The sequence below is a fragment of the Ovis aries genome, chromosome 20 (genome assembly GCF_016772045.2).
Source record: "Ovis aries strain OAR_USU_Benz2616 breed Rambouillet chromosome 20, ARS-UI_Ramb_v3.0, whole genome shotgun sequence".
Classification (NCBI taxonomy): Eukaryota; Metazoa; Chordata; class Mammalia; order Artiodactyla; family Bovidae; genus Ovis; species Ovis aries.
Window position 1 is genome coordinate 40,591,629 of NC_056073.1, and position 26,685 is coordinate 40,618,313.

General features: G+C 40.9%; 1 protein-coding gene across 4 annotated transcripts in view; it reads left to right on the forward strand.

Annotated features, from left to right (window-relative positions):
• The window catches only part of DTNBP1 (dystrobrevin binding protein 1), a 293,153-nt gene that overhangs the window by 208,256 nt on the left and 58,212 nt on the right, over window positions 1-26,685 (forward strand). For 3 of the 4 annotated variants that reach the window (XM_060402979.1, NM_001126349.1, XM_060402980.1), the window contains 3 exon segments: window positions 2,460-2,520; window positions 11,344-11,476; window positions 22,841-22,973. In XM_060402979.1, the coding sequence (XP_060258962.1) occupies window positions 2,460-2,520; window positions 11,344-11,476; window positions 22,841-22,973 (327 nt within the window). 4 annotated transcript variants of the gene reach the window in all.

Here is a 26,685-nt window from a genome sequence, read left to right on the forward strand (position 1 = left end):
ATGAAAAAGAAAAAAATGTTTTTCTTGTGATAAGAACTCAGAATTTATCCTAGCAACTTTCATATATAATGTTCAGTATTGTTAATTATATTAATAATGTACACTACATTCCTGGTACTCTTTTATCTTACAAACTGGAAGTTTGTACCTTTTCACTGCCTTCATTCAATTCCCTGTCCCTCCACCTGTGATAACCACAAATCTAATCTCTTTCTCTATTTGTTTGCTTGCTTGTGTTTGAAGTATAATTGACCTATAACACTTTGTTAGTTCCTGGTACACAACACAGTGATTTGATATGTACATTACACAGTGATCACTGCTGTCATCACCACGAATTCAAAGGAAGTTCCTTCCTTTTTCAGGCTGAATAATATCCTATTGTATGAATATGCCATATTTTGCTTATACCTTCATCCATTAATAGGCACAAGTTGCTTTGATTTTTTGGCTATTGTGAATAATGCTGCTATGAACATGGGTGTGCAAGTATCTCTTTATGACCCAGCTTTCAGTTTTTTGATGGTGTATCCTCAGAAGAGGAAATGCTGAATCAGATGGTAATTGTACGTTAATTTTTTGAAGAACCAATATACTGTTGAGCAGCTGCACTATTTTATATTCCCCTGTGTGTGTTAGTCACTCAGTCGTGTCTGACTCTTTGCCACCCCATGGACTGCAGCCTGCCAGGCTCCTCTGTCCACGGGATTCTCAAGCAAGAATACTGCGGTGGGTTGCCATTTCCTTCTCCAGGGGATCTTCCCAACCCAGGGATAGAATCCATGTCTCCTGCATTGCAGGCAGATTCTTTACCATCTGAGCCACTAGGGCAGTGCGCATTTTTCCAGTTGCCATTTCTCCGTATTCTCACCAAATCTTGTTTTGGGGCTTGCTGAGTTTTTTTTGTTTCCATTCTCATTGGTGTGAAGTGGTGTCTCATGGTGGTTTTGATTCAGTCCATCCTAAAGGAGATCAGTCCTGGGTGTTCATTGGAGGGACTGATGTTGAAGCTGAAACACCTGATACTTTGGCCACCTGATGCGGAGAGCTGACTCATTGGAAAAGACCCTGATGCTGGGAAAGATTGAGGGCAGGAGGAGAAGGGGACGACAGAGGATGAAATGGTTGGATGGCATCACCAACACAATGGACATGGGTTTGGGTGAACTACAGGAGTTGGTGATGGACAAGGAGCCCTGGCATGCTGCGATTAATGGGGTCTCAAAGAGTAGGGCGTGACTGAACTGAACGATGATGATGGTGAGCTTCTCATGTGCTTATTGGCCATTTATATATCTTCTTTAGAGAAACATCTATTCAAGTCCTTTGCCTGTTTTTGGATAGAGTTGTTTTTGTTACTGTCGAGTGTTGGGCGTTTTCTATTAATTCTGGATTTTAATCATTTGTCAAATATGTGATTTGTATTTATTTTCTTCCATTTTATTGGTTGCCTTTTATTTGTTGATTGTATTCTTTGATGCACAAAAGTGTCTAATTTTGATTAAGTCCAATTTGTTTATTTTCTTTGTTGCCTGTGCCTTTGATGTTATATCCAAGAAATCATTACCAAATGTGATGGCAAGAAGCTCATGTTTTCTTCTAAAAATTTTATAGTTTTGGGTCTTATGTTTGGATTTTTTGATCCATTTTTGTTTAATTTTTGTATATGGTGTTAAGAGTCCAGCTTCATTCTTTTGCCTGTGGATATGCAGTTTTCCCAGCACCAGCATATTTGTTGAAAAGACTATCCTTTCCGCATTTAATGATCTTGGCTCACTTGTCAAAAGTTATTTGACCATACATGCAAGGGTTTATTTCTGGGCTCTATTTCATTGGCCTATATGTCTCCCATTATGCCAGTACCATACTTTTGATTATTGTAGCTTTCTAGTATGTTTTGAAATTAAGAAGTGTGTGTCTTCCAACTTTGTTCTTCTTTTTAAGATTATTTTGGCTTTTCAGGATCCCTTGATATTCCCCTATGAGTTTTATGATGAATTTATGAAAATATCCTGTTTCTCTTCATATTTTCACCCACTAATTTTAGCATCTGTTACAGAGTTCTTGCCTGAAATAATTCATTGTGTTTACCAAATGGTGATTTTCTATTTTTCTCATTTTTTTTCTATCATTATTTATTGGAATTCTACTGTAAGGAAGAGGTTTTCCCCCGTCTGCCCCATTTATTTATTTGGTTGTTTATTTAAATCACTATAAGCTCATGGCTGTTGGTTTTCATCTATGAGCTCTAACCCATTTCTACCATTATTTTTTCTACCAAATCTGGTGTCCCAGATTTGGCGATTAGAAGCCCCTTCAAGTTAATGTCTGTGTGTTTGCAGAATGTCTCCATTACTTTTTGAGCGTTTCCTTTCTGAGACCACCTATTTTAGATAGGATTTTTTAATGTGTGGCTTTTATTTTGATTTTTTTTTTTTTTTTTTTTTTGCTTTTCTTAGGTATGAAGATACATGGGCTGCACTCCATAGGAGGGCCAAGGAATGTGCAAGTGCTGGAGAGGTAAAGAATCAGCTCGTCTTATACTTACAGGGAAAATATACTTTTGCAGTCTTAAATGCTTATTTTTAAGAAATTAAATTTATAATTGTGTTAAAATGTTTGACAGGATATCTTAAAGTGAATTTTGTAGTTGATTATGAAACACCCTAAATAAAGCACTTTTTTGTAATTTCTCAGTCAAGTAATTTAGTTAGCTTAGAGAGTTTATAACTTTTATTCTAGAGTCGCAAGTGACTCTTCGGTTCATCGAGGTATAATGCTTTGAATTTGAGGTCTGGTACCTTTGCATTTTATGTAAATTATGTCATTTCTTTCTACTCACTATTTAAGAATTCCTTTGGTGGGGACAACAGTTTAACTTTGCTCAATCTACTTAAAATCGTTAGTTTGCTTATTAGCAAGTAAATATAAAAATCTCAGGAGTCAACCTTAATTTCTTAGAGAAACAACCTCTTTTCTGGCTCTACAGAGTGTGTAATGAATAAAAGTGACTTATAATTAAAATTATTTGGTATATATACTTAAAGCTTTTTTAGCCAAGACAAATATTCTGCTACTGATGTCAGTCAAACTTTATTTCTTTCTAAAAACACATCTGTGATTCTGACTTTTAATTAATTTAAACTGACTTTACCATTTACCTGAATTAGTGAAGCTGTAATAGTTACATAGAACATGGTAATACACATGATAAAATTTAGGCATTAGTGTTTCTCTTAGAAATTACTGGAGAAGAAAATGGCAACCCACTCCAGTATTCTTGCCTGGAAAATCCCATGGACAGAGGAGCTTGGTGGGCTAGAGTCCATGGGTCGCAAAGAGTCGGACACGACTAAGCGACTTCACTTTCACTTTCACTTTAGAAATTACGGAAAAGGAAGACTATAGGCTTCTGTCAGTAGGCAGACTGAATACTGTGAAAAGTCCTGTAAGTGTAAAACCCTAAATGCTGGATAGATTTTTTTTTTTTAATTTAAATGCAATAAGCTTACAAAAATTAAGGGAAGTCCTAAAGGGCCAAAACAAGCAAACAAAAACAGCAGGGAACTGAAATGAGAGTGGTTGGAAAAAAAAAACGTGGAAGCAGGGTTCAAATAGTAAAACAAATGTCTTAGTAAGAGATTTATTGGGATAGGAGATTTTTGTCTATGGGGAACTGAGTCTGAGACTCCTAGACTCTAGATACTCTTGGTGAAAGGATAATTTAGGACATTTTTAAAAAGAAAGAAAAGAAAAGCTACCTGTTGGCAAAAGGAGGCAATAAATTCTTTAAAGTACACCTGGAGCACCTAAAAACTGACCATGTACTGGGCCGCAAAGCAGTTCTCACAAGTTTCATGTAAATCAAGTCATACAGAATATTCTGTGATTCTGGTGCAAATGACCCTGAAAGTTGGTATAGAAAAAGAATTTTGAAAAATCCGTCTGTTTGCAAATTAAACATGTATATTATGCATCATTTATGGTTCAATAATTACTACATGCGTATTGTGTAAGTTGTCAAAAACTACTTAGAGGGAAATTTTATAGATGAAAAATAGACTGAAAGTCAGTGAGCTAATGTAACTTAAGAATCAGAGAACAGAATAAATCATGAAGGAAGAATGAAGGAGATGACAAAGATGAGAGAAGTAAATGAAATAGAATGTAAAAATACAATAGACGCTAGACAAAGTCACAAGTTCTTAGAAGACTAATAAAATATGGTAAGTAAGTAAAGTCGCTCAGTCGTGTCCGACTCTTTGCGACCCAATGGACTGTAGCCTACCATGCTCCTCCATCCATGGAATTTTCCAGGCAAGAGTACTGGAGTGGGTTGCCATTTCCTTCTCCAGAGGATCTTCCCAACCCAGGGATCGAACCTGGGTCTCCCTCATTGTAGGCAGACGCTTTACCGCCTAAGCCAATAAAATATGGTAGCTATCTGATTATATTAATTAAGAAAAAAGGACGAATAGTTTTAAGAATTAAAGAATATAACTGTAGCTATAGCAGAAAGTGAGAAGATAAGAGTTTGTGAACAACTCTCGGACACATTTGAAAACAGAGGCAAAATGGCAAAATACTAGACATTTTTACTAAAGTTTTGGTTGCTCAGTTGTGTCCAACTCTGTGACCCCATGGACTGTAGACCGCCCTCCAGGCTCCTCTGTCCGTGGAATTCCCCAGGCAAGAATACTAGAGTGGGTAGCCATTCTCTTCTTCCGGGGATCCTCCCAACCCAGGAATCGAACCCGGGTCTCCTGCCTTGCAGGCAGATTCTTTATTTTGTGACTCATGGGGAAAGCCCAGAAACTTTTACTAAAACTAATTCTAAAAGCAGTACAAATCCTGGATAATCTTATAGCCACTAAAGAAACTGTTAATAATTAATCTTTTCACTAGGAAAGCACCAGGCCCACCAAGTTATATAGGAGAGATCTATGAGACTTTCGGAGAATCCACCATCTCAATATTAGACAGACTGCTGCAGCAAGTGAAACAAGAGGAAGCTGCCCTGCCCATTGCCTGAGGCTAGAATAACTGATCCTGAACCCCAGCAAGCAAAGTATGAGAAAGTGAAATTGGAGTCCAGTCCCATTCATGAGTACAGACACAAAAACTATAAACAGAATAGAGGTATGAGCTCTCACTTAACTTCAGCAGCCTGTTTCTGGAAATCAGATGTTCTGTGTGCTCTATCCAGGAACCTACTTGATACACTCTAAATTGGAAAAGTCATTATGTGTTACATATCGGCCCCAAGCCCTCCACCAGCCTTCTTACATATTTCTGTTTAAAACCAGCAAAACATCTATAGATGGTAGCAGTTTGTTAGGACATCAGGTGCTTCAGACACAGCCTTCTGCCTCCAAACTTGTGGTGTGCACTGGTTGACACCGAGCTGCCTCGTGTGCAGTGTTGTGGCCCCTCAATTCCCGCAGTGTGCAGGGCCTGCCTCTCCTTCATGATGGGCTCCTCGTACTGTCTTGTGATCCTCATATTCTGACAGTGTTGTCTGAAATTTAATTTGAGAATCTTCTATACACATTGTTTTAAAATCTATATCAAGCTTAAATGTAAAGCTTTCCTATATAAATATGAGCCAGAACTTTGTGTTTACTTTGTAAATGTTGGATGATAACAAATAGCGTTCTGTCTGGGAAACAACCTGCTATATATGGCTGTGTTGACAAACTAAATCCAGCCTTGCATTTAAAAAAAAAAAAAAAGGTTTATTCCAGGATTGAAAGGTTGGCTTAACATTAGAAAATCTTTTATATGCAGTTGACTATGTTAATAAATTAAGAGAAAAATATATGATCATCAGATGCAGAAAATACATTCGATAAAATTAATTCAGAGTAAAACATTTTAGCAAGTTTTTAATAGATGGTAACTTTTGTCCTGCTGCTGCTGCTGCTAAGTCACTCTAGTCGTGTCTGACTCTGTGCAACCCCATAGACGGCAACCCACCAGGCTCCTCTGTCCCTGGGATTCTCCAGGCAAGAACACTGGAGTGGGTTGCCATTTCCTTCTCCAGTGCATGAAAGTGAAAAGTGAAAGTGAAGTCACTCAGTCATGTCCGACTTGTTGCGACTCCATGGACTGCAGCCTACCAGGCTCCTCCATCCATGGGATTTTCCAGGCAAGAGTACTGGAGTGGGAACTCTTGTCCTTATAGCTACCAAAACCTGCAGTATTTGACTTGTAGTACTTTGATTTCATAGTCAACCATCTTACTAAATCGTCTTATTCTGATAATTTGCATCTGGGATGGGAGTTTTGTGAGGATGGAAGGGAAGAAACAAAAACCTACCAGTCTTTTCAATTCTTCATCTTTTTGTAGTGGGTAGGACTTCCAATATAGTGTTGAATAAAAGCTGAAGATCTTGGTTCAGATTTTGGCTCCATCAGATTTAAATGTGAAAGGGAAAACTACAGTTTTTAGAAAATAGTGGAAAAGCTAAGATCTCAGGGCAGAGAAAGGTTTCTTTAACAAGGCATAATAAACACCAACCATAAAGTAAAATATTGATAATTTTTATCAAATCTTCTGTTCATTAAGCAGTACCATGAGAAAGTTATGCAGTTCACAAAACAGAGGGCTAGGGTTCAAAAAATATGAAAAACCTCTGCACACTAATAAAAAAAGGGAACAGTAAGCCATTAAAAAGTGCACGAGAGGTATGACCAGACATTACCCTGAACAAAAAGCATGAGTGGCCAGTAAATGTGAAAACATGTTTAAAATCAATTAGAAGGCAAGGAAATACAAATTAAAACCTCAGATTTACACTCATTAGATTATCAAGCATTTAAGGAGCCTTGAATTTTCTGTGCAGACAGTCATTATTCACTGATGACAGTTTTCCCTTCCCCAGCAGCATGATGGGGAACAGCTAGAACTAGGGGGTGTAAATCGATTGGCACAGTGACATTAGAAAAATGAGCTGGCGTGAAGTAAAAATTGAAATTCCACAAAGCTTTTGAAACCACAGTTCTCCTAGGGAGATTTCTGTAGCATTGTGTCCCCAGCTTTGCCCTGTGATGTTGTATGTCTCATACCTCCTTGGATAACATTGGTATGGTATCATCTGTTCATTAAGTGTGACAAATAGATGAGAGGCCTTGAAGTCAGAGGTGGCTAGGCTGGGGGAGGTCCAGCTCAGTTGAGCCACTGGGCGGTGGGGAAGGAGGGGGCAGTGAGGAGCTCAATAACTGGGACGCGTCGGAACCTAATTTGTGAAAATTGCCTGTGTGCACCAGATTTGTTCCAGAATGTTTATAGCAAGTTTTGTTGAAACTTTAGACAGTCCCAAAGTCTCCCTGTAGAGTAATTTTTATTTATAGGATCAGGGACTTCCCTGGTAGTCCAGTGGCTGACCCCACGCTCCCAGTGCAGGGGGCCCAGGTTCCATCCCTGTTCATGGAAATGCTGCAAAAAGATCAAATGCTATGCAGCAGTGAAAGTTAGTGAACCATTATACCTCCATGTATCAATATGGATGAATCCCACAATGTTCAGTGAGGACTGTATCCTATAGAGGAGCTTTAACAAAGATTGTTCTTTTGATTATCAGAAGCATTTCATAATAAAATATGTTGGAGAAAGAATTTCCTGGGGGTTCTGTTGCTGAATGTATTATATGGGGAGGAATATATAATATTTTCATAGTTGTATACTTTTTTTATTGTAAGACCCCTATCTTATCAAAAGTGCCACTATTGGCTTCCAGAAATATAGTTCTCAGATTGAAAAATGAAAATTTATTGTAAATCTCTCTGACGTATTGTTGAGACATCTGTAAATGTTTTAAATGTATATCTTTAAGAAACTGTTTTATTGTGTATTTTGTCAGGCCATGCTCACGTGTCTTTAGTGGCCTTTAGTCAATGTCTAAATATACAGGGCAAATATACTTAGGGATAATTCAGTCTTCTTTGACAAGTTATTTTATACTTAACTACTATAAAGCTAATTCTTATTTATAGTCTTAAAATTTAGAGCAGTGTTGCTTTAGCAAACAGTTTGTTCAATGTAGCTTTGTTGTCTAGACTTTTTCTACAAGATTTTTTTTTACAAGTTCTTTGATTTGTTTTTCCCTCACTTAGTAGGTAAATAAACACATAAATTGATAGTGACTTAGGGGTTAGATTCTGAGGGTAACTTTCTAAAGTTAGGCTTCCAGTGCATTATTTGCTTATGCTTTTTATTGTTGTGAAACAATTGCTTACCTTCAGATTGAACTCTTTTAAGACTCATGCTTTAACAACTTGGTGTGTAAGCTGGTTAAATCAGGCATGCTGCGTTCTCTTTGGATTCCAGCTTGGATCTCTTCTGCTTGTGGTGGGGAGTGGACTGAACTGGTTGTGGGAATGCCTAGTTTCTGCAGTAATACGTTTTGACCTTGGGCAGATAAACGGAGTCTCTCTGTTTCTAGCTGACTCACATGAAATGGTATAACACCATTTACCCTGCTTAGCAAACAGAGTTGTTTGAAAATCACATGAACTAAGTGAAAGTGAAAGTCGCTCAGTCGTGTCCGACTCTTTGCCACTGCATGGACTCATCCATGGAATTCTCCAGGCCAGAATGCTGGAGTGGGTAGTCTTTCCTTAGCCAGGGGATCTTCACAGCCCAGGGATCAAACCCAGGTCTCCCTCATTGCAGGCGGGTTCTTTACCAACTGAGCTATCAGGGAAGCATTCCCCCAAAATGCTGAACTGTTTTTTTGCAAATATAAAAGTTTTTATATTGTTTTATTACCCCAATATTACCCATTTTGAAAATCACTTGGGTCCCAGCCTTTTCTTTGTTCTCCTAACTTCAGCGGCTATCAGAAGGACTTTTGCGATGATTTGTAACGTTGGGAACAAGCCCAAACTGTGGGTTTGTCTTGCTACTTAAACTTGATTTTCTGGTGTTAAATCTGGATTTATTCAGAACTGTTTACTTGGAGGAGAAAAATTGGCCTTCTGAAGATGGCTCCTTCCTTGTTAAGTAAAGCTAAAGTACAGTTTCTCAGAACCTTTTCTTTCGCTTCTTTTTACTTTTCTTCCTTTTGTGTCCCTGCATACACAGTCCCTAGAAGATTGATTAAGGGCGTGGGCTTAAGTGTCAGATTCCCGGGATTCAATCTAGGTCCTGTGTGGCTCTTGAGAAAGTGACTTGTCTTCATTGCACCTCAGTTTCTTCTTCTGTAAAATGAATGTAATAATATTGCTCTGTTTACAAGGTTGCTCTGTTTTTAATGTAAATTGTTTAACACAGGACCTGGCACATAGAAAATGCTCAAAATGCTTTACTCTTATTACGTAATTGTTGATAATGATTTTGAAGAATCCATTCAATATCCCATTCTTTTAAATTAAAGTGATATTTGAATGTATTTTGATAGATTCTTTTTATGTACACTTCTTATATTCTATATACAGAATATGATTTTGAATTTTGTGGAAGGCATGAACTATACTGTGCTTAAGTTTTAATATTTATGTTTCATTTTACTTTTCAGTAATAAATATTAATATCTAAAAATTGTTTATTCTAGATCTTTCAAATTATTAACACAATTAACCACTGCAATTAAGGTTTAACAAACTTTTTAAAAGATATGTCATAAACCAGGAAAAATACCTTTTATCATCATCAGCCCTGTGATACAGGAAATTATTTTTTCTTTTATTAGTGTTTAAAAACTGAGGCTTAGAGAATTTGTGAGACCTACTCCAAACTAAAGCACAGTTTGTTTTGTTTTTTTTTTCCTTTTTTGTTCACCACAGTATCTTCAGTGCCTGAAACAGAGCCAGGCAAAGAGCAGGTGTTCAGTAGGAGCTTGTTGGATATTACAGATGAATCCTATGGGCAGGGGTTCTTATTTCAAGCCCTAATTTTCTTACTATTGCATCACAGAGAAGCTGTATTAGCCACATTAATCTGTTAGCAATGCTCAGTACTTTTTAAACTGCTCTCTGGGATCTTTATAAAGCTGGCTGGCACAGGCATTTTTAAGCATGCAGGATTGATGATCGTGCCCCTGGAGGAGCACTTGGTGTCGCCTCTCCAGCTCAGCTGAGGCTTGTGTGTGAGACGTGTGTGTTACTTCTCCGATGTGGACTGACTGACAATGGGGAGAGGGGTGAGGTGCGGGTAAAGTGAGGAAACGGGGCAGCTTTCTGATCTCTCTATTGTTTTTATTTCAATGTTATGAATTCCTGGAATATTAAAATGTAGAAGCTAAAACAGTCTGGCACCATATGCAAATGATTTTGTATCTTATTTTGCTGTTTTTATTCCTCTGAAAGGTCTTTCTTTAGTGAGATTCAGTAAAAATCAGTTATATTTGTGTTTCAACTCTTGAAGAATCTTCATCATGGGTTGTGTAAGTTTTCCCTTTTTTATATAACTTAATTGTGAACTCTTTTATATTAAAACTTTATATTTTATAGATAAAGTTCAGATATACTTCCTTTTGTTATATAATGAATTTTGCAGTCTTTATGATACAAAATGCGGAATCTTCCACACGTCTTCTTCATCACTAGTGATGTTTTCAAAAAATGACCTCTCTATGCTCCTTCCAAATCTTATCCTAGGCCCTTTCCCCTCTCACCATGTTAGAACCAAAACAAAACTGTCTGGGAGAAACTGCTGTCTATCATTTTCTTTAAGTCTTCTGGAAAAGAAGTCAGAATTCTTTTAGGCTAGCCTAGCATCTCACATCCCTGCTATTAGGAACCTTTCACTTCTGAATTTGTTAGTATAAATCCTTTTCTCCTTTTTTTCTGAAATTGTTCAGTTGCCTCAGGGATTCCTTCGTATACAAGTACCATTTATCTTTATTCAGTGAACATTCCTGTTTAAATGGAAACTGAATCATGGTATATTCTAAATGCATTAGGGAACTTTTCTTTCAAAAGAAGTCCTTTTGTAAGGCAAATAATTACCCATTCATTATGTCTGGGGTTTGTTTTTGTTTGTTTTCTTTTCAGTTGTTAGTGGCTGTTTTCGGTTTTATTTTTTCTAGATTTGAATTGTGCAAATACATGGTTTACTTAAAAACAGGGTGTAGTTAGAAGTGACTTCTAAGGTCATGGCTGAACTTTCTCTTTCCCTGGTTAAGATGCACCGATACAACCCGTAATTTGAGGTTTTTCTGCACTGGATATTAAGGTGGTTCTTTTCTAAGAAAGAAAACAACGCCAGTCTCCTCAGAGTATTGTGTTGTCTGTACCCCAGTGGAAGGGTTTTTAAAGATAACATGGGCTGGCTCTCATTACGCCGGTCTGACCTCTGTGTCTGCAGTCCCGTGGGCCTGACCCTCCCCTTCCGTGTTGCAGCGGGTGGACAGCGAGGTGGTCATGCTCTCCGCGCACTGGGAGAAGAAGCAGGCGAGCCTCCGGGACCTGCAGCAGCAGCTTCAGCAGCTTCCAGGCCTCATCGCAGACTTAGAATCCCTGACGGCAAGTCTGAGTAAGTTCCCCGTTAGCCTCTAGACGCTGCTTCTAGGAAGGAAAATAATTTGGCGTGAGTCCAAAGCTTTCTAAGAATACATTAATCTTATTGGTTAACAGGATTTGGAGGGAAATAGTTCTAATTAATTTCATATTCTGATTAACTGATGATTTGACAAAAAAGCGATGATTTAAAATGTGGAAATGATTTTTAAAATACACCACTACCTTTTTCTGCCTCCGTTCTGCTCAGAAAACATACTTTTGTTGATTCTTAAAGTGACTTGGGGTTATCTTTCTGACTTTAAGTCTCTGTTTAAAAGTGTAAACGTAGGAAATGAAAGGGGTTATGGTGGCTTTGTTATGACTAAAGGCTGTACTCTGGAAGTTGTTGCTTTTAATACTGGGTTTGCTCAGAGCTTCATGTCTTGAAATATACTCTTTTTTTCTCCTTAAACTGATAAAATATTAAACAGATACAATTAAATAAGGGTACCTGTTTGGCTAACTTTATACCTTGTGGAAGATTATATATTTATTTTTTGTTTTTATTGAGATGAGTCATGCTGATATTTGTTTCTTGGGCTTATATTCAGAAAATTGACTTTTATGCTAGACAGGGCCACATCATAGTATAACATTGTGGCTTATTATTTTCTAACCAAGCTTAAGATCTTAGTGAAGTAAGAGGTAGGGGCTACCTGCGTAGGAGATGACTTTCTTGAGCTAATAACCTGAGTCTTAATAGCTAAGAAGGTGTAAAGCTACTCCATCATCTCTTCTGTTTTTCAGTACTACATTTTTAAAAGCAAAACAAAGCTGATTTACAAAGCAAGTAATTAGCAAAGCATAAAACTTGTGTGTGAATAAAATGAACCCCACTGGTATTTGGAATGCCGCTAACGTTTGTGAAGTGAAGTCGCTCAGTCGTGTCCGACTCTTTGCGACCCCATGGACTGTAGCCTACCAAGCTCTTCTGTCCATGGGGTTTTCCAGGCAATAGTACTGGAGTGGATTGCCATTTCCTTCTCCAGAGGATCTTCCCGACCCAGGGATCAAACCCGGGTTTCCCGCATTGTAGACAGATGCTTTACCATCTGAGCCACCAGGGAAGCTAACGTTCGTAGCGCCTACTATATGTCGGAGATGGTTAGGTGCTTTACAGACATTATTTACAATCCTCACAAGATCCCTGCAGAAGTAGCTTTTGTTATCCCACTTTACAGCTTAGGCAAATTGGGCTTGGAGGGGTGGAGGCTTGCTCATGGTCACACACAGTAAGGTGTGCATCCAGGATCCCAGCCGCAGTGATGATGTACTCCATGGAGGATGAGGCATTTGGAGTGGCACCTGTCAGCAGACCCCATGACTCGCGTTCCTGAAGCCCTGGAATCAGTGTTCTGTTATTTCGGAAAGCAGGGTGGGGGAAAAGAGACTCTGGGTTTAGGAGGAAGGCCCTCTGGCCTTATTTCCCTCTTGTAGGTATAGGAATGTTCCTTCTCAAGCCTTTGGTAACTGACAGAAAAAGCCTCCAAGACACTGGGGGAATATTCCTTTTAGCCACTTTCTGTTCAGCATCTCTTCCCGTATCTCTTTGAGTCTTTGTTTTTCAATGGTTGTGTATTTCTTTGCAGAGACATCCACCTATGATACTATCCCGCTTTCCTTTCCAGCTGAGAGTAAATTCTGTTTATAAATGTTATTTGTTTGATGCCACTCTGCTGATTAAATGCATTTGGCCTCAGTTCTAATTATTCTCATAGTTAATTCTACTTAAGATAGAATATAGTGTATTTTCCTTCTCAATTAGGATTCTGTCCTGAAGAAGTGATGTTTAGTGATGTGATACCATCTTCAGAAACTGCATTTTGACTTTTTAAGTGAATGTGATGGGTTTCCCAAATGCTTACTTGAGTTCTGTCTTGACTAATCTGAGAACATCAACCACCAAAGGCAAATTAAAGCTAAATTAAAGCAAATTAAAGAAGTATCAGTCTTGACAGTCACTTCCAAATAATTTAATTCTTATTTTTCATTGAAGTATAGTTGACCTGCAGTATTATATTAGTTTCAGGTGTACAACATAGTGTACACTTATGAACACTGTGTGTACATTGTATCTTATAGTGATTGACCCCGGTTCAATTCCTGGGTCGGGAAGATCCTCTGGAGAAGGGATAGGCTACTCACTCCAGTATTCTTGGGCTTCCCTGGTGGCTCAGCTGGTAAAGAATCCCCCTGCAGTGCTGGAGACCTGGATTCAATCCCTGGGTTGGGACGATTCCCTGGAGAAGGGAAAGGCTACCCACTCCAGCATTCTGGCCTGGAGAATTCCATGGACTGTCTATCCCACGGGGTTGCAAAGAGTCTGACACGACTGAGCAACTTTCCCTTTTTCCACCCTTTATATACATTATGAATTGATCACCATTTTAAGTCTAGTAGCCATCTGCCACCACACACAGGTACTCTAATATTAGTGGCATTCCTTTCACTGTAAATTGCGCCCCATAAGCTGCTCTGTAATTGGGAGTTTGTGCCTCTGAGCCTCCTCAGCCGCTTCACCCAGCTGCCCCACCGCCCTCCCCTCTGGCGACCACCGCTTTGTTCTCTGTGCCTCCAGGCATACATACAGAGTGGGCAGCCTTTCCCTTCTCCAGGGGACCTTCCCAACCCAGGGCTGGAACCCAGGTCTCCCGTGTTGCGGGCGGATTCTTTACCAGCTGAGCCACCAGGGAAGCCCAAGAATACTGGAGTGGGTAGCCTATCCCTTCTCCAGCGATCTTCCTGACTCGGGATTCAACCCCGGGTCTCCTGCAGTGCAGGCAGATTCTTTACCAGCTGAGCCGCCAGGGGAGCCCTGATAGCGTCCCTTCTGCGGGGTAGCCTCAGAATGCTCTTTGTCATTACCTAATTACTTTAATATAGTACTACAAGGCTCAGTCAAGCAATAATGAAAAATACAAATTACTTAGAAGAAAATAGTAACTAAGCTATATGTAGTCACAGGATTCTCTTAACTTTGCTGAACTTTTTACCCTTTCTCTGTCAAATCTAATACCATATCCATTCAGTCCCTGTGTTTCCTAGGCCACTTAACTCTTTTAGTCTTGCCTTGCTCTCTAGAGGGTCTGCCCTTATTAAAGAATAAGGGATTAATATGATGTGAGCAATTTGAACCTTTGATGATGCTTTTAGCTGTGTTATCCTGTGGCTTAATAAATATGGCTCCTGATTACATGCTCCCTCAGGAATTAAGTAAGAACAGATAATCCACTCATGTTGTTTTTTTAATGGGATGTGATCCATCCAACTTACAAAGCCTGTGTAATAGATAATCACTGGTGAGGCTTGTCATTTAAAAAAAAAAGAGATAATAAATAAAGGTATACCGGGAATTGGGAAAGAAGGGCTGTGAACTGACTTTCAGATCTGGGTTTGGACCGCAGTTCCCCAGCTTCCTAACTGTGAGACTCCATGCAGGTTTCCTGACTTCTCTAAGCTTTAGTTTCTTTGCTTTTAGGATTAAAGATGAGAGAACCTGCTTCACAGGGTAGCTGGAGGGCCCGTAGTGAGGGGAGGGTGCCTGGTACATCTTAAGCGTCTGTGGGTCCCGTGTACCATTTGTGGGCTGAGGGGACACAGCAGTGGACAAGACCAGGCAGCTGCCGCCAGGATGCTCACTTTCTCCTGGGAGTCTCTCTGGCCTTTGCAGATTTACAAAACCATTGACTTTGACAGGAGGATTTGGATGGATGTTACACAATTTAGCTTGTCCTACACTGGAAAAGGTCAGTTTTCATTCCAATCCCAAAGAAAGGCAATGCCAAAGAATGCTCAAACTACCGCACAATTGCACTCATCTCACACGCTAGTAAGGTAATGCTCAAAATTCTCCAAGCCAGGCTTCAGCAATACGTGAACCGTGAACTTCTTATGTTCAAGCTGGTTTTAGAAAAGGCAGAGGAACAAGAGATCAAATTGCCAACATCTGCTGGATCATGGAAAAGCAAGAGAGTTCCAGAAAAACATCTATTTCTGCTTTATTGACTATGCCAAAGCCTTTGACTGTGTGGATCACAGTAAACTGTGGACAATTCTGAAAGAGATGGGAATACCAGACCACATGACCTGCCCAGATTTGAGAAATCTGTATGCAGGTCAGGAAGCAACAGTTAGAACTGAACATGGAACAACAGACTGGTTCCAAATAGGAAAAGGAGTACGTCAAGGCTGTATATTGTCACCCTGCTTATTTAACTTATATGCAGAGTACATTATGAGAAACGCTGGGCTGGAAGAAACACAAGTTGGAATCAAGATTGCTGGGAGAAATATCAATAACCTCAGATATGCAGATGACACCACCCTTATGGCAAGAAGTGAAGAGGAACTAAAAGCCTCTTGATGAAAGTGAAAGAGGAGAGTGAAAAAGTTGGCTTAAAGCTCAACATTCAGAAAACAAAGATCATGGCATCTGGTCCCATCACTTCATGGGAAATAGATGGGGAAACAGTGGAAACAGTGTCAGACTTTATTTTGGGGGCTCTAAAATCACTGCAGATGGTGATTGCAGCCATGAAATTAAAAGATGCTTACTTCTTGGAAGAAAAGTTATGACCAACCTTGATAACATATTCAAAAGCAGAGACATTACTTTGCCGACTAAGGTCCATCTAGTCAAGGCTATGGTTTTTCCTATGGTCATGTATGGATGTGAGAGTTGGACTGTGAAGAAGGCTGAGCGCCGAAGAATTGATGCTTTTGAACTGTGGTGTTGGAGAAGACTCTTGAGAGTCCCTTGGACTGCAAGGAGATCCAACCAGTCCATTCTAAAGGAGACCAGTCCTGGGTGTTCATTGAAAGGACTGATGCTGAGGCTGAAATTCTGATACTTTGGCCACCTGATGCAAAGAGTTGACTCGTTGGAAAAGACCCTGATACTGGGAGAGATTGGGGGCAGGAGGAGAAGGGGACGACAGAGGATGAGATGACTGGATGGGATCACTGACTCGATGCACATGAGTTTGAGTGAACTCCGGGAGTTGATGCTGGACAGGGAGGCCTGGCGTGCTGTAGTTTATGGGGTCGCAAAGATTCGGACACGACTGAGCAACTGAACTGAACACAATAGTTAAGAGTACAAAACCCTGGTGTGAAATGTGAGAAGAACAGTGTAGTATTCTGTATATTGAAAAATAGTGTATAAGGATAGAATGGAATATTGTCCTCCAGATTCTGTACGCTTTCTTGGTTTAGCGCTAAGTCATGTCCGACTCTTGCAACCCCGTGGACTGTAGCCCGCCAGTCTCCTCTGTCCATGGGATTTCCCAGGCAAGAATACTGGAGTGGGTTGCCATTTCCTCCTCCAGCGGATCTTCCAGGTTTGATCCCTGGGTCTTCTGCACTGCAGATGCTCTCCTGTGTTGCCGGTGGATTCTGTACCAACTGACCCACCAACACTTTCTTGTTGTTCAGCTGCACGATGTACTCTGCATGTAAGTTAAACAAGCAGGGTGACAACAGACAGCCTTGACGTACTCCTTTCCCAGTTTTGAACCAGTCCATTGTTCCATATTGGGTTCTAACTGTTGTTTCTTGACTTGAATACAGGTTTCTCAGGAGGCAGGTAAGGTGGTTTGGTATTCCCATCTCTTTAAGCATTTCCCAATTTGTTGTGATCCACACAGTCAAAGGCTTTAGCGTAGTCAATGAAGTAGAGAGAGAACTGTTTCTGGAATTCTCTTACTCTTTCTGTGATCCAATGGATGTTGGCAATTTGATCTCTGGTTCCTCTGCCTTTTTAAAAATCCATCTTGTACATCTGTAAGTTTTTGGTTCACATACTGTTGAAGCCTAGGTTGAAGGATTTTGAGCATTACTTTGCTAGCCTGTGACATGAGTACAACTGTACAGCAGTTAGAACATTCTTTGGCATTGCGCTTCTTTGGGATTAGAATGAAAACTGACCTTTTCTAGTCCTCGGGCCACTGTTGAGTTTTCCAAATTTGCTGGGATCTTGAGTGCAAGACTTTTACAGAATCACCTTTGAGGATATGAAATAGTTCAGCTGGGATTCCATCACACGCACTAGCTTTGTTCATAGTAATGCTTCCTAATGCCTACTTGACTTCACACTCCAGGATGTCTGGCTCTAGGTGAGTGACAACACCATTGTGGTTATCCGGGTCACTAATTGGACTGACTGTGACTCAGAGCATGAGCTCCTATTGCAAAATTCAGACTTAAACTGAAGAAAGTATGGCCTAGTGGTTTTCCCTACAACACTTGTTCTGTGCATTTTCCTGTGAAACTGTTAAGATGTTTGGAACATATTTATTGAATTCTCCTGAACTTCCACTAGAGGGTAGCCTAATCCTATTCCTATTTTAAAAGTCTAAACTGTCAAGAGCTTTTCTGAATTCTGTTGTTTAGTTTATTTAGTATGAGCTACTTAAAAAGACACCTTCATCTAGAACAGAAGATTCTGTTAATTCTTAGATAACACATTTCTGTAAGAGAATGACAGCCTTGTACTGAGCTTGCTTGCCTCTTCCTTTCAATCTGACCTGACCAGATATATTACCGTTCTGCTTTCTCTGTACAGAATTTGAGAGTGCATCTAGCTAGGAGACTATCACAGTTTTTACGGTTTCATGAAACAGATTATCTTATGGTCCAGGTTACGTTCTGAGATTAGATCCTTCAAGGGGCATATTAGCTCTCTTTTGACACGGTTTAGTATATACTGCACAGATCTCATTTGTTCCATGATGGATTTTTAATGCACTCTTCAAAGTTCCTTGTTACCACACCATCATTACCCTATCACATGAAGAGTGACAAAAGCATTAGAAGACTCTTGTGGTCGTTTAGTACCTGGCCTCCTGTGACCTATGGGTTTGCAAAGATTTCTTTGTTCCCTGAGGCTAATTATTTTTGCTAGAAAATACTCATTAAATGTGAAGTTATGAATTTTGATGTGCTGCTCCACTCTTCATATGTCAGTGGTCACGCTACACACAGTATGCATCTGAAAATGGCACAAAGGAAAATTCCAGACAGCACGGCTCTTCCTCTGGGGCGGTCTCCACACGAGGGTCCGTGACACTCTTTCTTGCACAGCTGTCAGGCTCTCCCAGATGGCCCTTCCCAGTAAGATTCCACCCATCCTCCCCACCGATCGCTAACTGAGACATATACTGTTGTTATAGTGAGCGAGATGGTGAGGCCGGAACTTCTTGTGAAGGTACTTTTGTGTCCGTGGAGGCCTGCTAGTGTCTTATGCACGCACATTCTAAGTCTAGTTACCAGATTTGCTCAAATCTGTGACTGTTTCCTAGCAGATGAGCCGGGTATGATGGGGAGATTAAATCTCTGCCTGTTTAAATTCAATATAAAATATTCAGAGTGCATACCATATATATGCTTATTATTTAAATAGATTTTTGTAAAGTTTATCATACAAAAAGGGAAGAAAATTTATGTTCATCGGTACAGTTCTTATATATTTTATTACTGACCTCACGCCTGATAAGAGTTAAAATGGAGAAGTTCCATGGCTGCTTCTGCTTTAACTCACTGGGGCCTAACTTGATATACTGATAACAGTGTTTTCAAAGTTCTCTGCCCATGTTTAATCTGCTCATTGACAAAATTTAGCATAACCTCCTCATATGTAAATTAGATGAATATGAGTCATAGATTTGCTTTCTTGGTTATTATTTTTTGTTTTACAGTGATAGAATCATTGTATCTCCAGAAATCCTTCTTAATTGAATTCAGCAGACCAGGTGTTTTGTTGTTGTTCAGGCGCTAATTTGTGTCCAACTCGTTGTGACCCCATGGACTGCAGCACATCAGGCTTCCCTGTCCTTCACCATCTCCTGAGTTTGCTCAAACTCATGTCCATTGAGTTGATGACGCCATCCATTCATCTCATCCTCTGTCGCCCCCTTCTCCTGCTGCCCTCAATTTTCCCAGCATCAGAGTCTTTTCCAGTGAGTCAGCTCTTTGCATCAGGTGACCAAAGTATGGAGCTTCAGCTTCAGCATCAGTCCTTCCAGTGAATACTCAGGATTGATTTCCATTAGGACTGACTGGTTGGATCTTCTTGCAGCCAAGGGGCTCTCAAGAGTCTTCTCCAGCACCACAGTTCAAAAGCATCAGTTCTGCGGTGCTCAGCCTTCATTCTAGTCCAACTCTCACATCCGTACATGACTGCTGAAAAGACCATAACTTTGGCTAAATGGACCTTTTTTTGGCAAAGTAATGTCTCTGCTTTTTAATATACTGTCTAGATTTGTTCTGGCTTTTCTTCCAAGGAGCAAGCATCTTTTGATTTTGTGGCTGCAGTCACCGTCTGCAGTGACTCCAAGAAAATGAAATCTGTCACTGCTTCCACTTTGTCCCCATCTATTTGCCATGAAGTGATGGGACTGGATGTTGCAAAGATATAATCTTTACCCTTAAGGTATTTACAGAATGCTGAGAAATACGAGAGTGCAAAATAGTGGTATAATGTCAGAGTATGAGTCCTGGGCAGGGTTCATAGGTCAGTGGAAGCACAGATGAGGGAGAGAGAGCTCTGACATTAACTTGCCAGGGAGATGTGGGGTTGGGGAGCGGGGGAAGCCAAGACCCCTCAGGACAGGCAGGCACATGCGGGACCCTCCTTGGAATGATGAGCGGTCGTGAAGGAGGGTGGTGGTGAGGCCAGAAGAGTAGTCTCTGAGCAGGGAGTGAGAGCTCCCTGAATGCTTGGGTAGGGAGTTAAACTATAAGTCCTCAGGAGCCTTTGAAACTTCTAAAGGGGAGAACTGGGAGTTGGGCAGGAGCCCTAACGTGACCCCGGACTCTCCCAAGCACTTTAAGTCGCAGGTTGCCATCCCGCTCCAGGACACACTGCTGACCTATACGTCAAAGCCTCTCTGTTACCCAGCCCCCTGTATGCTGAGGATAACATGCATGATGCTAAAGGAACCAAGTAGCTTAGAGCTAAATGGATTCCGTATTAAATGTAATTATTCTAGTTCTTATCACTAATCAAAGTGAAATAGCCTTTAAATAATCCTGTTAGCTATGATCGTCTTGTAAGACCCTGTCAAACTAGTTCTAACAGAGTGAGTGGAACACTCCTTCTTTAGGGCCAGTAGCACGAGCTCCCAGGCTGAGGCTCCCACGCGTTTTTCCATTTAATAACAAAAAATAATCTGTACAGCAGCTGATACATTAACACCATTTTTCCTGTTTTCCTTTCCAAATATATACTCCTCAGGTACCACTGATGACATTTCTGAAAATCTTAGATGTAATTTTTCATTGATTAAAACTTAGATTTTTACTGTTTCAGGTTAGGCTTTCCATAGTCACAGGTAGTAGCTGTTGTATGCGACCCCTGAAGATAGATTCAAAACTGTTATGAACTGCATTACCAGTCTTTTCCAGACTTACACTGATCTACAGTGATGTATCAATTATGATAAAAGTCATTACCTAAAATGTTCTTGAAGAGGAGTGCTAAACTACTTACAACGTTTTAACTTTTTAGTAAAATTTAGTTTTTACTCCTAAATCCATATCTTTTTAAGCCCTAAACCCTACCAAGTACAAAAGCACAGATATTTAGTAGAGTTAAAATTTAGGATATTAAAAAATGTGGGGAGTTCCCTGGTAGTCCAGTGGTTAAGACTCTGCCTTCCAATGCAGGGGGTGCGGGTTTGATCTTTGTTTGGGGAACCGGGTGGAGGGAACTTCACTTTCCCCTAAGTTTAAGGGCTTTCTTTGTGACTCAGCTGGTAAGGAATCAACCTGCAAGCAGGAGACCTGGGTTGGGAAGATCCCCTGGAGAAGGGAAAGGCTCCCCACTCCAGTATCCTGGCCTGGAGAATTCCATGGACTGTATAGTCCATGGGATTGCAGAGTCAGACACGACTGAGTGACTCTCACTGGGAAACTAAGGTCCCATGTGCCATACCATGTGGCTAAAAAAAATTTTTTTTAATGTGTATGTTTCAGGATTTAATGTCTGTGGGTCAAACAAATTCATTTAAAACAGGCAAAATTTGCATCTTAGTAAACCTAAAACTGCAAGTTGAAATTCTGGAAAAGAAAAAGTGAAAGTGTTGGTCGCTCGGTCATGTCCGACTCTCTGCAATCCCATGGACCGTAGCCCACCAGGCTCCTCTGTCCACGGAATTTGAAACTTGCTCCTTATGTTGGTGCTACAGAAACTAACTTAGAAAGTTATATGGCAGTCTAGCGGCTAAGGGAAGGAATTAGACCCAGCGCCCTTTAATCTTAGCTGTTTGATGAAGCTGAGGCTGCAAAGCAGCACAGCCAGCTTGCTCCCCCCGCCCGGACCCCCATGACACGCATTCTTGCCGAGTCTCACACTCACCCGTCTGTGGCAGATGCCGCTCCTTTGGATTTCACAGGCCCTCACCCTCTGTCAGGCTGTATTGTCTCGGAAATGTGCCTCCCTGCCACTTTGAGCTCTCGGAGCACACGGTTTCTCTTTTTCGTCTTTGTGTCCCAGTGTCTGGGACGTGTGGTGAGCGCCTGGCAGACAGCCGTGATGCTGTCTGAGGTCTAAAGCCTTTGACCCCTAAAACTTTTTGTTTTAAGAAAACACCTAGTCCTCACCCCTGCAGCCATGAAATCTTGGTTTACTTAAGCACCTATCAACTGGAAATCATTGTGTGAAAGAGAGACTCAGTTTTGATCCCTGACTGCTCATCACTAGCTAGGTGACCTTGGGCAGGGCACTGAAATAATCTCTGCAGGCTGTGACTTCAGTGTTTTAAATGAAGGATTTGACAGAGAGGATCTCCATCTGCCGAGTTCTGTGGCCTAGAGGCAATGTAGAGTAGTTGAAAGACCAGTGGACAGTGAGCGATGCTTCCTGAGTGTGTGTTCAGTGCCTTGGAGATTTATGTCTATCATGTTCAAGGCAAAACAATGTGAAAGTAACTTAAATCTCAAATATTAAATTATGTTTGGCGTAATTTGTGTTAATTATATTTTGATAGATTCTTATATTTGGAAATTGATTATTCATGTGTGGTATATGCAGTCATTAAGATTTCAACATCAGATTAATCAAGATAATCTGTTTCCCTATCCTGGTTAATGATGTGTAAAGTATTTTGGGAAGTTGTGTCTTAAAAATGTTCGAGATATAAAACTATACTCAAAAATAATTTGAAATATATTTTAATATTGGTACATTTTATTTTGCTTCAAGAAAGTTTAATAAAAATTTTAAATGCAAAATAATCTCAACAGTTCAAACTTTTAACTTTTAGACACTTTTTCTTTTCTCCATAATCAAGGGTTCTGATTTTTGACATTTATTTCCTTTTTTGACCTTGTATACTTTCAGCTCATTTAGAGGCTAGTTTTGAGGAGGTAGAAAACCACCTGCTGAATCTGGAGGATTTATGTGGACAGTGTGAATTAGAGAGACACAAACATATGCAGTCCCAACAACTGGAAAATTACAAGAAAAATAAGAGGTGAGTTTGGGGAATTGGCCCCGATATTCATGTGCAATCTCAAAGTTTCCCACAGTACCTTACATGCCACTCTTTATAAGTTTGGAGTGATAAATGACAGGGGTTTCAGGTGAAGCTCTTTAATAAGCTTTCCAAAACATGTTTTGCTTGGTTTTGTTTTGTTTTGTTGGTATCACTACCTGTTGCCATTTTATGGAGATGAGTTCTGAAAAGCTGAGCATGGGATAAACGGTGGAGGGAGCAGTGCAACAGACAGAACGTCCGAAAGAGGAGAACCCCTGACCTCGTGTCCTCCGAGCGGCAGATCCTGGGTGGCCCTTCCCCTTTGCTTCCTTTTCTTGTCTTTCCTTTAGAGCAGGAGGAAAAGGAACCTGAGTACTGGCTGTGGAGAGGGGCTCAGCTTTGTCACTTCCTGTCTGTGAGACCTTTGGGAAGTTATCGAATCTCAGCCTCAACGCGTGTAGCTCACAGTGATGATAGCAGTGTCCCCGCCTCCTGGATGGTGGTGAGGAGTCTGTGAGGCGGCCCTTACCAGACGCGCTGTGTGCCCTGCCACAGCGGTTATCATGGCCACTGTTTTCACTGGGCGAACCAGAGCTGGAGATGGGGAATAAGATTTGGAACACTGAAATTTTATTTGCCGTTCTTCACTCTCACCCAGTGACTTAGATATAGTAGATATATTAGTACATTATAGTTTATATGTTACAAAATGAAAAGAAAGTGTTTGGAGAACAGCCTCATCTGTAATTTAAGTAAAAGCCAGAGTGTACTGGGCAAGTCTAACGTGTCATGTAACGGAAATATCATTTTAGGTCTGGGGTGGTGTCATAGAAAGAGAGCACTGTTGATAGAGTCAGAAGACCCCAGTCTTGGCTCCATCTGCTACTGATTTTGTGCTCTTGGGCAAGCCATTCGCTTTCCTCTATCCTGTTGTAAAACTTTTCTTGACTAGCATTTGAAAGACTTCTTAAAAGATTACATCGTTCATTAGGCCTCTTTCTGATGCCTCCCAGAACCCTGGCAGTCAAACTTGTCTCCCCTGGGCAGAGAATTGGAGAGGTCATCTGAGACCTCTGTGACCAGCCTGTGAGAAAGGAGCTGCAGGGATGGACACTGGGGAGTCTCTGGTGAAACAGTTGGGTCTGCACCCTAGTGCCCCTGATGATGGGCCCCACCCCTCTCTACGTGCTTCTCATCAGCCTGGTGGTACCTCACTCTTGAGTATGAATGCACAGCTAAGGAGTAATACCCAATTGAAGAAAAGTTCCAAAATGAACAGGGCCAAAATAAATTAAAAATAGTAATTATTTTTAAAGACCCACAGAGGAATGAGACACTATGATGGGAGCAGAAGAAAACTTAAGAACAAAAACTAATTAATAACCTCAGGTGCATCTTGCAGGAGACCATTTTGCATTTGTGAGGCACAAAGAGGACGCTCTAGAGAAGGGATAATTAGAGAACAAGAAAGCTCTTGGGCATCAGATACATGATTGCAGAAGTGGAAGGCTTTAGGGAAGCATTAAAAGACGATGTTAGGACTCCCCTGGTGGTACAATGGAAAAGAATCCACCTGTCAATGGAGGGGACACGGGTTCAATCCCTGGTACAGGAAGATTCCACGTGCCATGGAGCAGCTAAGCCCGCACCACAGCTACTGAGCCCGCACTCCAGAACTGGGGAGTCCCACTGCTGAAGCCTAGAGCCTGAGCCGCCCCGGTGAGAAGCCCGCACCCTGAAGCGAAGCGTGGTCCCCTTCTAGAGAGAAAACCTGCACCCCGCCACAAAGACCCAGTACAGTCAAGAATAATTTAAAAAATAAAGTTGTTTTAAAAGAACAAAAGATAATGTTAAACCTTTACATGTGAGAACAAAAAGACTGAGAAAAGCTGAGAATGCTTACAAAATTAGAGAGTTAATTTTTAAGTCCTTTATACTAGGAGCTTGAGAAAGGGAAGAGAAAAAGAGGAGACAAATTCACTAAAGAAGTAATACAAGAAAATTGTTCAGAACTGAAGGATATGACTGAGTTGGAAAGGGTCCACCAAGGACATAATGAGTAGGGAGAGAGCCATCTTCAGTGTGTACTTTTTTACATTTCACTACAGTCAGAGTGAAAAATCACGAAAGCCTTCATAAAGGTCCTAAGGAACTGCAACTTTTCAGCAGCAACCCTGTAAGTAGAAAATGATTTTTACATTTAGTTACCCTGGTTCAATTCCTGGATCAGGAAGATATGCTGGAGAAGGGATAGGCTACCCACTCCAGTATTCTTGGGCTTACCTTGTGGCTCAGCAGGTAAAGAATCCCCTTGCAAGGGGAGAGACCTGGGTTGGGAAGATCCTCTGGAAAAGGGAATGGCTACCCACTCCAGTATTCTGGCCTGGAGAATTCCATGGACTGTATAGTCCATGGGATCGCAAGGAGCTGGATATGACTGAGCAGCTTTCCCTTTCACTTTATTTACTTAGCCAGAGTTTCACCCAGTGTGAAGAAATAGTAATTTCCAGGCATACAAGCGCTCCAGTTTAGCTCATGTGCAGACTTTATCAGGAAGTGGCTGGACGATATGCTCTACAAACGAGGGAATAAACCAGTAAGAAGGAAGACAGAGTGTGGAAGAGAGATGAGCTGCTCTTAGCACATCTGTCCAGTTCAGGAGAGAAACAGAATTCCTAGGATGATGGTGAAGAAAAGCTTCAGCAGGTCTGGAGAGCAGCCCAGACGGAAGCAGGAAGAGCCCCCAGAGGATTCCAGGAGCAGTGTTTTCCAGGGGAGACTGTCTAGTGTGCTTGAGCATGTTAAGCTGGGTTTATAAGCTCTGATTGGAGAGTTTATGTATTAGTGATAGGAATGTTTTCTAAAAAACTGAGTGAATAAGGTGACTATTAACACTGAGAAAATGCAGTTTTACAAGAAAAGAAATAATACATGGCTCAGTTATAGATTATATATATATATATATATATATATATATATTCTGATAATAATTAAATGTGGCATATGGATTCAAGCCAGAATTGTAGGTTATTGGGAAGATGCAGTGGAGGCGTGTTTGTGTGGAGGGATGGGAGGGGTTTAAGGAAGCTAGTCCTCAGCTTCCACAGCAGGAAATCAGTAAGCAATATTTAAAATGGGAAAAAATGAATAAATATCAGTGTTGACATGTTATTTAGAAAAAAGGTAAATACTGGAAGAACTGACTGTAGCTGCTTTCAAAAAAGCAGGACAGGGACTTCCCTTATAGTCCAGTGGTTAAGAGTCTGCTCTTCCAGTGCAGGGGGCATGAGTTTGACCCCTGGTCTGGGAACTAACAGAGAAGGTAATGGCACCCCACTCCAGGACTCTTGCCTGGAAAATCCCATGGACGGAGGAGCCTGGTAGGCTGCAGTCCATGGGGTCATTAAGAGTCAGACACGACTGAGCGACTTCCCTTTCACTTTTCACTTTCATGCATTGGAGAAGGAAGTGGCAACCCACTCCAGTGTTCTTGCCTGGAGAATCCCAGGGACGGGGAAGCCTGGTGGGCTGCCATCTCTGGGGTCGCACAGAGTCGGACACAACTGAAGCGACTTAGCAGCAGCAGCTGGGAACTAAGACCTTGCATGCTGCCTGATGTGGTTTTAAAAAAAAAAGGGACAGAAAGATGGGGAGCACTGAGTGAGGCACTAATCTGCTTCATCATGAATCCTTGTGGGTACTATTTGAC